Source organism: Anomaloglossus baeobatrachus, chromosome 9 (assembly GCF_048569485.1).
Source record: "Anomaloglossus baeobatrachus isolate aAnoBae1 chromosome 9, aAnoBae1.hap1, whole genome shotgun sequence".
NCBI lineage: Eukaryota > Metazoa > Chordata > Amphibia > Anura > Aromobatidae > Anomaloglossus > Anomaloglossus baeobatrachus.
The window spans coordinates 41772716-41785559 of record NC_134361.1 but is presented as its reverse complement, the minus strand read 5'-3'; the positions used below and the strand labels follow the sequence as shown (position 1 = coordinate 41785559).

The 12844-nt window shown below is 51.7% G+C and overlaps 1 protein-coding gene across 1 annotated transcript in view; it reads right to left on the bottom strand.

The window, feature by feature from the left end:
* COQ8B (coenzyme Q8B) overlaps positions 1-12844 on the bottom strand; it is a 67980-nt gene that overhangs the window by 17764 nt on the left and 37372 nt on the right. The window contains exons 14-16 of the mRNA XM_075323641.1: positions 6556-6621; positions 580-604; positions 449-460 (exon numbers count right to left, since the gene is read on the bottom strand). Coding sequence (XP_075179756.1) covers positions 449-460; positions 580-604; positions 6556-6621 — 103 coding nt within the window. The remainder of the gene's footprint in view (positions 1-448; positions 461-579; positions 605-6555; positions 6622-12844) is intronic.

Below are 12844 nucleotides of genomic sequence, written 5' to 3'. Positions count from 1 at the left end.
TACTTACCGTAAATTCCTTTTCTTCTAGCTCCAATTGGGAGACCCAGACAATTGGGTGTATAGCTACTGCCTCCGGAGGCCGCACAAAGTACTGCACTTAAAAGTGTAAGGCCCCTCCCCTTCTGGCTATACACCCCCCCGTGGGAGCACGGGTCCCTCAGTTTTAGTGCAAAAGCAAGAAGGAGGAAAGCCAATAACTGTTTCAAAAACAAATTCAATCCGATAAGTTACGTTCTCCGATATTGTTTATCAACATGAACAACATGTGCACCCGAAAAAACAAATACCCTAAGAAAAAACAGGGCGGGTGCTGGGTCTCCCAATTGGAGCTAGAAGAAAAGGAATTTACGGTAAGTAAACAAAATTCCCTTCTTCTTTTTCGCTCCTAATTGGGAGACCCAGACAATTGGGACGTCCAAAAGCAGTCCCTGGGTGGGTAAAAGAATACCTCGTGATCGGGCTGTCAGGCAGCCCTTTCTTACAGGTGGGCCACCGCCGCCTGCAGGACTTGTCTACCTAGGCTGGCATCCGCCGAAGCGTAGGTATGCACCTGATAATGCTTGGTAAAAGTGTGCAGACTCGACCAGGTAGCCGCCTGGCACACCTGCTGAGCCGTAGCCTGATGCCGTAATGCCCAGGACGCACCCACGGCTCTGGTAGAATGGGCCTTCAGTCCAGAAGGAGTCGGAAGCCCAGCAGAACGGTAGGCGTGAAGAATTGGTTCCTTGATCCACCGCGCAAGGGTGGATTTGGAAGCTTGCAACCCTTTATGCTGACCAGCGACCAGGATAAAGAGTGCATCCGAACGGCGCAGAGGCGCCGTGCGGGAAATGTAGATCCTGAGCGCTCTCACCAGGTCCAACAGATGCAAACCCTTTTCAAATTGGTGAACTGGATGCGGATACAAAGATGGTAAAGTGATATCCTGATTGAGATGAAAGGAAGATACCACCTTGGGAAGAAACTCTGGAATTGGACGCAGTACTACCTTGTCTTGGTGAAACACCAGGAAGGGAGATTTGCAAGATAACGCCGCCAGCTCTGACACTCTCCGAAGAGACGTGACCGCCACCAGAAAAGCCACTTTCTGTGAAAGCCGAGAAAAGGAAATCTCCTTCATAGGCTCGAAAGGTGGCTTCTGGAGAGCAATTAGAACCTTGTTCAGATCCCAGGGTTCCAATGGCCGCTTGTAAGGGGGAACGATATGACAAACCCCTTGCAGGAACGTGCGTACCTTAGGAAGTCGCGCCAGGCGCTTCTGAAAGAATACGGATAGCGCAGAGACTTGTCCTTTAAGGGAGCTAAGCGACAAACCTTTTTCCAACCCAGACTGCAGGAAGGAAAGAAAAATAGGCAATGCAAATGGCCAGGGAGAAACTCCCTGAGCAGAGCACCAAGATAAGAATATCTTCCACGTTCTGTGGTAGATCTTGGCGGAGGATGGTTTCCTAGCCTGTCTCATGGTGGCAACAACATCATGAGATAAACCTGAGGTCCCTAGGATCCAGGACTCAATGGCCACACAGTCAGGTTCAGGGCCGCAGAATTCAGATGGAAAAACGGCCCTTGAGACAGCAAGTCTGGACGGCCTGGTAGCGCCCACGGTTGTCCTACCGTGAGATGCCACAGATCCGGGTACCACGACCTCCTTGGCCAGTCTGGAGCGACGAGAATGGCGCAACGGCAGTCGGACCTGATTTTGCGGAGCACTCTGGGCAACAATGCCAGAGGTGGGAACACATAAGGTAGTCGGAACTGCGACCAATCCTGAACTAAGGCGTCTGCCGCCAGAGCTCGGTGATCGTGAGACCGTGCCATGAAAATCGGGACCTTGCTGTTGTGCCGTGACGCCATCAGGTTGACGTCCGGCATCCCCCAGCGGCGACAGATCTCCTGAAACACGTCCGGGTGAAGGGACCATTCTCCTGCGTCCATGCCCTGGCGACTGAGAAAGTCTGCTTCCCAGTTTTCCACGCCTGGGATGTGAACTGCGGATATGGTGGATGCTGTGTTTTCCACCCACGTCAGAATCCGCCGGACTTCTTGAAAGGCTTGCCGACTGCGTGTTCCCCCTTGGTGGTTGATGTACGCCACCGCTGTGGAATTGTCCGACTGAATCCGGATCTGCTTGCCCTCCAGCCACTGTTGGAAGGCTCGCAGAGCAAGATAGACTGCTCTGATTTCCAGAACATTGATCTGAAGGGTGGACTCTCTCTGAGTCCACGTACCCTGAGCCCTGTGGTGAAGAAACACTGCTCCCCACCCTGATAGGCTCGCATCTGTCGTGACCACCGCCCAGGATGGGGGTAGGAACGACTTTCCTTTTGACAATGAGGTGGGAAGAAGCCACCATCGGAGAGAGTCCTTGGCTGCCTGAGAGAGGGAGACATCCCTGTCGAGGGACGTCGACTTCCCGTCCCATTGGCGGAGAATGTCCCATTGTAGAGGGCGCAGATGAAACTGCGCGAAAGGGACTGCTTCCATTGCTGCTACCATCTTCCCTAGGAAATGCATGAGGCGCCTCAAGGAGTGGGACTGGTTCTGCAGGAGAGATTGCACCCCTGTTTGCAGAGAGCACTGCTTGTCCAGTGGAAGCTTCACTATCGCTGAGAGAGTATGAAACTCCATGCCAAGATATGTTAGTGATTGGGTCGGGGTTAGATTTGACTTTGAAAAGTTGATAATCCACCCGAAACTCTGGAGAGTCTTCAGTGCCACGTCCAGACTGTGTTGGCATGCCTCTTGAGAGGGTGCCTTTATAAGTAGATCGTCCAAATACGGGATCACGGAGTGACCCTGCGAGTGCAGGACAGCTACTACTGCTGCCATGACCTTGGTGAAGACCCGAGGGGCTGTTGCCAGCCCGAAAGGTAACGCTACGAACTGCAGGTGTTCGCTTTCTATAACGAAGCGTAGAAAACGCTGATGCTCTGGCGCAATCGGCACGTGAAGATAAGCATCTTTGATGTCTATTGATGCTAAGAAATCTCCTTGAGACATTGAGGCTATGACGGAGCGTAGAGATTCCATCCGGAACCTCCTGGTTTTTACGTGTTTGTTGAGCAACTTTAGATCCAGGACGGGCCGAAAGGACCCGTCCTTCTTTGGCACCACAAACAGATTGGAGTAAAAACCGTGACCTTGTTCCTGAAGAGGAACGGAAGTCACCACTCCTTCCGCCTTTAGAGCGACCACCGCCTGCAGCAGAGCATCGGCTCGGTCGGGCGGTGGGGAAGTTCTGAAGAAACGAGTTGGAGGACGAGAGCTGAACTCTATCCTGTACCCGTGAGACAGAATGTCCCTCACCCAACGGTCTTTGACCTGTGACAGCCAAATGTCGCCAAAGCGGGAGAGCCTGCCACCGACCGAGGATGCGGAGAGAGGAGGCTGAAAGTCATGAGGAAGCCGTCTTGGTAACGGTTCTTCCTGCTGTCTTTTTTGGGCGTGACTGAGTCCGCCAAGAATCTGAGCCTCTCTGATCCTTTTGAGTCCTTTTGGACGAGGAGAATTGGGACCTGCCTGAGCCTCGAAAGGACCGAAAACCAGACTGACCCCTCCTTTGTTGGGGCTTGTTTTGTCTGTGTTGAGGTAAGGATGAGTCCTTACCCTTGGAGTGTTTAATGATTTCATCCAAACGCTCCCCAAACAATCGGTCACGAGAAAAAGGCAAACTGGTTAAGCACTTCTTGGAAGCAGAATCTGCCTTCCATTCTCTCAACCACAATGCTCTGCGCAAAACCACGGAGTTGGCTGACGCCACCGCCGTACGGCTCGTAGAGTCCAGGACAGCATTAATCGCGTAAGACGCGAATGCAGACATTTGAGAGGTCAATGGTGCCACCTGCGGGGCAGATGTACGTGTGACCGAGTCGACTTGTATAAGCCCAGCTGAAATGGCTTGGAGTGCCCATACGGCTGCAAAAGCTGGCACCAACGACGCTCCAATAGCTTCATAGATGGATTTCAGCCAGAGCTCCATCTGTCTGTCAGTGGCATCTTTAAGTGCCGCTCCATCTTCTACTGCAACTAAAGATCTAGCTGCAAGCCTGGAGATTGGAGGGTCCACCTTGGGACACTGGGTCCAACCCTTGACCACGTCAGGGGGAAAAGGATAGCGTGTATCTTTAAGCCGTTTAGAAAACCGCTTCTCAGGATAAGCGTGGTGTTTCTGGATTGCATCTCTAAAGTCAGAGTGGTCCAGAAAAGTGCTTAATTTACGCTTGGGATATCTGAAATGGAATTTCTCCTGCTGTGAAGCTGCCTCCTCCGCAGGAGGAGCTGGCGGAGAAATATCTAACATCCTATTGATGGACGCTATAAGATCATTCACTATGGCGTCACCATCCGGAGTATCCAGATTGAGAGCGGACCCAGGATCAGAATCTTGATCAGTTACATCCGCCTCATCACCCATAGATTCGTCCCGCTGGGATCCTGACCAGTGAGACGAAGTTGAGGGCCCCTCATAACGAGCCCGCTTAGGTTGTCTGGGACTGTTGTCTGAGTCAGAATCGTCACCCTGGGGTGCATGTGACACCCCCGGAGCTTGGAAGTGTTCCAGCTGAGGGGGACCAGGGAGCAATGATGCCACAGTGTCCATGGTCTGAGTTACTGGTCTAGACTGCAATGTTTCAAGAATCTTTGACATGGTCATAGACAATCTGTCAGCAAAAGCTGCAAACTCCGTTCCTGTCACCTGGACAGCATTCACAGGTGGTACACTCTGGGTCACGTCCAGCAGAGGCCCCGGCTGTGCAAGTGCCACAGGGGCCGAGCACTGCACACAATGGGGGTCAGTGGAACCTGCCGGTAGAGCAGCCCCACATGCGGTACAGGCAGCATATAATGTCTGTGCCTTAGCACCCTTGCGTTTTGCGGACGACATGCTGTTGCCTCCTTGTAATCTAGGAGGGTATATAGCCGAGAATCACCAGCGACCGTACAGTACAAAGTATTTGCAAACACAAAATACTCAGTATACAAACGGCACAAGTGGGGGTGAGCCCTTGAGGGCTGCTTACCGCCCGCTGAACAGCGGGTATGAGGCCGTAGAATCCCGTGTCTGGGTCTCCCCGTCTCCCCTCTGCAGCTCAGCGTGCAGGCAGGAATGGCTGCCGGCGTTCTGTGAAGAGGGGCGGACCGTGGGCGTGCCACAAACAAAGTGCGGGAAACTGCGTCCTACTGTGCCTGGTGTGAGGGCTGGAGTATGTAAAAAAGACTCCAGCCCTCAGCGCTGATGCTCTGTACAGCGTCCCGCCTCCTCCTGACTGGCAGGTGCGGAGGCGGGAACGAACGAACTAGGCCGCAAAAGCCGGGGACTGTAGTAATAAGCGCGGCCGTGATATATGCACGGTCAGCGCGGAAGTCCCCGGCGCACCACAAGTCCCAGCCGCGTCGCAGTCCCAGCGGCCGGCGCGACCGTTCTCCCTGAGTCTACCCACTCAGCTAAGCTGAAGTGAGGAAATGGCACAAGCGCAGCAGCGCTGTTGTCCCCGGCGCACTAACACACCCAGCAATGCTGCGGTGTGCGCGCGTATGCACGGGGACACAGAGTACCTTGACGGAGCAGGGCCATGTCCCTGACGATACTCAGCTCCATATCCAGCGGCTTCTCCAGGGGCTGCGGATGGAGCACGGTCTCAGTGCCTGGAGACCGGTAAAATCCCACTTCGCCCAGAGCCCTAATGGGGATGGGGAAGGAATCAGCATGTGGGCTCCAGCCTCCGTACCCGCAATGGGTACCTCAACCTTAACAAGCACCACCGACAGAAAGTGGGGTGAGAAGGGAGCATGCTGGGGGCCCTGTATGGGCCCTCTTTTCTTCCATCCGACATAGTCAGCAGCTGCTGCTGACTAAACAGTGGAGCTATGCGTGCGTGTCTGACCTCCTTCGCACAAAGCAAAAACTGAGGGACCCGTGCTCCCACGGGGGGGTGTATAGCCAGAAGGGGAGGGGCCTTACACTTTTAAGTGTAGTACTTTGTGCGGCCTCCGGAGGCAGTAGCTATACACCCAATTGTCTGGGTCTCCCAATTAGGAGCGAAAAAGAAAAAAACAGATGTGTGCGGACAGCAAAAATGAAAACTCAGACTTTGCTGGGGAAGCAAAGTCCTGCAGTTTTGAGGCCAAAAACGCACCCGAAAAACATGCAAAAACGCCGCGAAAAACGCACTGTGCGCACATAGCCTAAAAAGGATCTTTTTTCAGCTTAGACATTTATGATCTATCCAAAGCCATAAATGATTTATAGGTGCGGACCCTACAGGTGCCTGTACAGGGGTCTCTGAAGATAGGTGTCCAGCAGTTATCAGACATTTATGGCAAGTACTGTGGATAAGTTGTAGAATGGCCTAAGATGTGGAAACCCCCTTTAAAATAACTCATGCAATACAACAACTCAATTCCGAAATAATGTGCGGTTTTAGATGGATCCTGAGGTCTCCATCCTGAGCCTCCTAAAATACAGGGGTCCTGAGAAAAGCCCACTTTGCCTCCCCTAAGGATGAAAAATCCATCAATGAAGTACATGAAACATGCGGTGAAAATTCAATTTACCTCAATATATTCGTCCGTAAACTTCTCATCAAACCATCGACTGGCTCCGAAGTCCAACAAGTTCACCTACGAAATAAGAAGAAGCTGTTTTTTCCCTGCGGATACATCCCAAGTAGAATATGAAGCAAACCAATCTTAAAAACCGTTAAAAAGTGCCCTGCTCCTATGTAAAGCATTAGGTCTCCATGGCAACAGACCACGAACATTCCAATCCTAGTCTTATCGTTATGTGCCCTATAGATTTTTTTTTTTTCATTAGATCCATTTTTATTAAGTTGCATAAAGAAAGTTCCTCTTATTCTAAATTCCCCCCCCCCCAAAAAAAAAAAAAGAGCCACAAACAAGCGTCCCCCACTTGTAGTGTTTGTGGTCTGTTGCCATGGAGATACATAGGTCTGCATAGGTGCTGTATACAAACAAGGTCCGATTCATTACGTAAATATTTTTGGCCTCGTTTTTAGTCCATTTTCTATTTGTGCCAAATTCCTCTTAAATTTGTGCTACGTTTGTACAGATTTTACGTTAGAATTGAGAATTTTGATAATGACTGATCAATTTTGGCTGAGAAAGAAGCAAATATGTCTGATGAGAAATATAGCAAAGTTCCTTATTCTCATGTGTACTATTAATTTATGAAATAAATAAAAATTAAAAAAAAAAAAAAACAAGGGGTCACGCTTTAATTTTTGTGCAATTTTCTCCCGGGGAATTATTTTATGCACATCTACCCCCCCTCCCCATTTAAAAAGGCAAGAAAAAAAAGAAATAAAAAAAAAAAAGAAAGCATTTTTTTACGTCACAAGTTATACTGCATTATATATATATATATATATACAGTTAGGTCCAGAAATATTTGGACAGTGACACAATTTTGGCGAGTTGGGCTCTGCATGCCACCACATTGGATTTGAAATGAAACCTCTACAACAGAATTCAAGTGCAGATTGTAACGTTTAATTTGAAGGTTTGAACAAAAATATCTGATAGAAATTGTAGGAATTGTACACATTTCTTTACAAGCACTCCACATTTTAGGAGGTCAAAAGTAATTGGACAAATAAACCAAACCCAAACAAAATATTTTTATTTTCAATATTTTGTTGCGAATCCTTTGGAGGCAATCACTGCCTTAAGTCTGGAACCCATGGACATCACCAAACGCTGGGTTTCCTCCTTCTTAAAGGGAACCTGTCAGCAGAAATTTCCCCTAAAACCTCACAGATTCCCCCTCTGCAGCTCCAGGGCTGCATTCTAGAAAGGTCCCTGTTATTATTGTGCCCACTTTCTGACCAAAAAAAAGAGTTTATAAAGAGGTACCTTTTTGGCTTCGGATTCTATAAATCAGACACGGGGGCGGGCAGCCTGATGGCCGTTATTCTGCTCCCTGGTCCTGTATGCCGCCCCCATCGCTGATTTCCATACTTTTGGACGCCGCCCACTGCTCTAGCCATCCCCACGCATGCCCAGTGCCAGTCTCACGGGACTGAGCACTGTGACTGCTGGTGACGTGTGCGCAGGCAAGTGATTATGGGCGGGGCTGTGATTGTTATCAGCAAGTACCCGCCCATAATCTCGTGAGCGCGCAAACCTCTCCAGCGTCACACTGTGCTTAGTGTAGATGCTAGACTGTATGGGCTGCTTCCAGGGATGACGTCCCTTTGTCACGTGATAGGGGCGTGTTCAAAATACTATCACGTGACAAAGGGATGTCATACCTGGAAGCAGCCCATACAGTCTAGCATCTACACGAAGCACAGTGTGACGCTGGAGAGGTTTGCGCGCTCACGAGATTATGGGCGGGTACTTGCTGATAACAATCACAGCCCCGCCCATAATCACTTGCCTGCGCAAGGTTGATCTTTGTCTCATCTGTCCATAGAATACTTTTCCAGAACTGAGCTGGCTTCATGAGGTGTTTTTCAGCAAATTTAACTCTGGCCTGTCTATTTTTGGAATTGATGAATGGTTTGCATCTAGATGTGAAGACTTTGTATTTACTTTCATGGAGTCTTCTCTTTACTGTTGACTTAGAGACAGATACACCTACTTCACTGAGAGTGTTCTGGACTTCAGTTGATGTTGTGAACGGGTTCTTCTTCACCAAAGAAAGTATGTGGCGATCATCCACCACTGTTGTCATCCGTGGACGCCCAGGCCTTTTTAAGTTCCCAAGCTCACCAGTCAATTCCTTTTTCTTTTTCGCTCCTAATTGGGAGACCCAGACAGTGTGACAGTGGGTGTATAGCTACTGCCTCTGGAGGCCGCACAAAGAACTACACTTAAAAGTGTAAGGCCCCTCCCCTTCTGGCTATACACCCTCCCGTAGGAGTACGGATTCCTCAGTTTTAGCTTTGTGCGCAAGGAGGTCAGACACGCACGCATAGCTCCATTGTTTTTAGTCAGCAGCAGCTGCTGACTATGTCGGATGGAAGAAAAGAGGGTCTATACAGACTCCCAGCATGCTCCCTTCTCACCCCACTTATGTCGGAGGTGTTTGTAAGGTTGAGGTACCCATTGCGGGTACGGCGGCAGGAGCCCACATGCTGATTCCTTCCCCATCCCTTTTTACAGGGCTCTGGGTGAAGTGGGATTTACCGGTCTCCAGGCACTGAGACCGTGCTCCATCTACAGCCCCTGGAGAAGATGCTGGATGGAGCGGAGTACATCAGGGACATGGCCCTGCTTCCTTAAGGTACTCTGTGTCCCCGTGCATTTGGCGCTCACACCGCAGCATGCTGGGTGTTGTAGTGCGCCGGGGGACATCAGCGCTGCGGCGCCTGTGCCATGGCCTCATTCAGCTTAGCTGAAGCAGGCACACTTATGGGAATCGGCCGCGCCGGCCGCTGGGGCTGCGGCACGGCTGGCACTTGTAGTGCGCCGGGGACTTCAGCGCGGCCTGCGCTTTTACGGCGGCCGCGCTGATAACTACAGTCCCCGGCTTTTGCGGCCTGCTTCCGTTCGTTCCCGCCCCCAGACCTGCCAGTCAGGAGAGGGGCGGGACGCTGCCCACGTCTAGGACTCGGTCGCGCCGGCCGCTGGAATAGCGGCGCGGCTGGCACTTGTAGTGCGCCGGGGACTTCAGCGCGGCCCGCGCTTTTACGGCGGCCGCGCTGATAACTCGAGTCCCCGGCTTTTGCGGCCTGCTTTCGTTCGTTCCCGCCCCCAGACCTGCCAGTCAGGAGAGGGGCGGGACGCTGGCCAGTGCATCAGCGCTGAGGGCTGGAGTCGTTTTTACATACTCCAGCCCTCACAGTCAGCACAGAGGGGACACTGTTCCCGCACTTTTGTTTGGGAACTCCCACGGACCGCCCCTCTCCACATAAGCCGGCAGCCATTCTTGCTGACACGCTGAGCTGCAGAGGGGAGCCGGGGAGACCCAGACAAGGCATTCTGCAGCCTCTTACCCGCTGTTCAGCGGGCGGTAAGCAGCCCTCAGGGCTCACCCCCTCTTGTGCTCGTAGTATTCTTAGTATTTGGTTGCTACAAATACTTAGTATTACATAGCGCTGGTCGCCCTTTGGCTATAGACTCTCTCACATGCAGAGAGCCAGCAGCATGTCGCCCGTAAAACGCAAGGGTGCCAAGGCACAGACATTATATGCTTCCTGCACCGCATGTGGGACTTTTCTACCGGCAGGCTCCACGGACCCCCATTGTGTGCAGTGCTCGGCCCCTGCGGCGCTTGCACAGTCGGGACCTCTGCTGGACGTGTCCCAGGGTGTACCACCTGTGAATGCTGTCCAGGTGACAGGAACTGAGTTTGCAGCTTTTGCTGACAGAATGTCTCTCACTATGTCACAAATTCTTGACACATTGCGAGCTAGGCCTGTACTTCAGACCACGGACACTGTGCATGTATTGCCCCCTGGTCCCCCTCAGCTCCTAGCTCCGGGACGGGCATCTACACCTCAGGGTGAAGACTCTGACTCGGACGATGGCCCCGGGCAGCCTAAGCGGGCTCGTTATGACGGGCCTTCACATTCATCTCAATGGTCTGGATCCCAGCGGGATGAATCTATGGGTGATGAGGCGGACGTAACTGATCAGGATTCTGATCCTGGGACCGCTCTCAATCTAGATACACCAGATGGTGACGCCATAGTTAATGATCTTATATTTAACATCAATAAGATGTTGAATATTTCCCCACCAGCTCCTCCTGTAGAGGAGTCAGCTTCGCAGCACGAGAGAATCCATTTCAGATACCCTAAGCGTACATTAAGCACTTTTCTGGACCACGCTGACTTCAGAGACGCAATCCAGAAACCCCACGCTTATCCTGAAAGGCGTTTTCCTAAACGACTTAAAGATACACGCTACCCTTTTCCCTCTGAAGTGGTCAAGGGTTGGACCCAGTGTCCAAAAGTGGATCCTCCAATTTCCAGGCTTGCAGCTAGATCCTTGGTTGCTGTTGAAGATGGAGCGGCACTTAAAGATGCCACTGACAGGCAGATGGAGCTCTGGCTGAAATCCATCTATGAAGCGATTGGAGCGTCATTAGCGCCTTCTTTTGCGGCCGTATGGGCACTCCAAGCTATCACGGCCGGGCTTGCGCGAGTCGACTCAGTCACACGTGCATTTGCCCCGCAGGTAGCACCATTGACCTCGCAAATGGCGGCATTCGCGTCGTACGCGATTAATGCTGTTCTGGACGCTACAAGCCGCACGGCAGTGGCGTCAGCCAACTCAGTTGTTTTGCGTAGGGCTCTGTGGTTGAGACATTGGAAAGCAGATTCTCATTCCAAGAAGTGCTTAACCAATTTGCCTTTTTCTCGTGACCGATTGTTTGGAGAGCGTTTGGATGAAATCATCAAACACTCCAAGGGTAAGGACTCTTCCTTACCGCAACACAGACAAAACAAGCCCCAACAGAGGAGGGGTCAGTCTGGTTATCGGTCCTTTCGAGGACAGGGCAGGTCCCAATTCGCCTCGTCAAAAAAGACTCAAAAGGACCAGAGACGTTCAAATTCTTGGAGGTCTCAGTCACGCCCAAAAAGACCAGCCGGAGGAACCGTTGCCAAAACGACGTCCTCCTGACTTGCGGTCTCCGATGCCCACACCCGCGGTCGGTGGGAGGCTGTCCCACTTTGGCGACATTTGGCTAGCAAGCGTCAAGGACCGTTGGGTGAGAGATATTCTATCTCACGGGTACAGGATAGAGTTCAGTTCTCGTCCGCCAACTCGTTTCTTCCGAACTTCTCCACCACCAGACCGAGCCGATGCTCTGTTGCAGGCGGTGGCCGCTCTAAAGGCGGAAGGAGTGGTGACCTCCGTCCCTCTTCAGGAACAGGGTCACGGTTTTTACTCCAATCTGTTTGTGGTCCCAAAAAAGGACGGATCGTATCGTCCCGTCCTGGATCTGAAGTTGCTCAACAGACACGTAAAAGTCAGGAGGTTCCGGATGGAATCCCTACGCTCCGTCATAGCCTCAATGTCTCAGGGAGATTTTCTAGCATCAATAGACATCAAAGATGCGTATCTCCACGTGCCGATTGCACCAGAGCATCAGCGTTTCCTACGTTTCGTCATACACGACGAGCACCTACAGTTCGTAGCGTTACCCTTCGGTCTGGCAACAGCCCCCCGGGTCTTCACCAAAGTCATGGCAGCAGTAGTAGCTGTTCTGCACTCGCAGGGTCACTCGGTCATCCCGTATCTAGACGACCTGCTTATAAAGGCATCCTCTCAAGAAGCATGCCAACACAGTCTGAAGGTGGCGCTAGACACTCTCCAGACTTTCGGGTGGATTATCAACTTTCCAAAGTCTCATCTAACCCCGACCCAATCTCTGACTTATCTTGGCATGGAGTTTCATACTCTATCAGCGATAGTGAGGCTTCCACTGGACAAGCAGTGCTCGCTACGGACTGGAGTGCAATCTCTCCTTCAGAGCCAGTCGCACTCACTGAGGCGCCTCATGCATTTCCTAGGAAAGATGGTAGCAGCAATGGAGGCAGTCCCGTTCGCGCAGTTTCATCTGCGCCCTCTCCAATGGGACATTCTGCGCCAATGGGATGGGAAATCGACGTCCCTCGACAGGACTGTCTCCCTCTCTCAGACTGCCAAGGACTCTCTACGTTGGTGGCTTCTCCCCAACTCATTGTCACAGGGAAAGTCGTTCCTTCCCCCGTCCTGGGCAGTGGTCACGACAGATGCGAGCCTATCAGGGTGGGGAGCGGTGTTTCTCCACCACAGGGCTCAGGGGACGTGGACTCAGGAAGAGTCCACCTTGCAGATCAATGTTCTGGAAATCAGAGCAATCTATCTTGCCCTGCGAGCCTTCCAACAA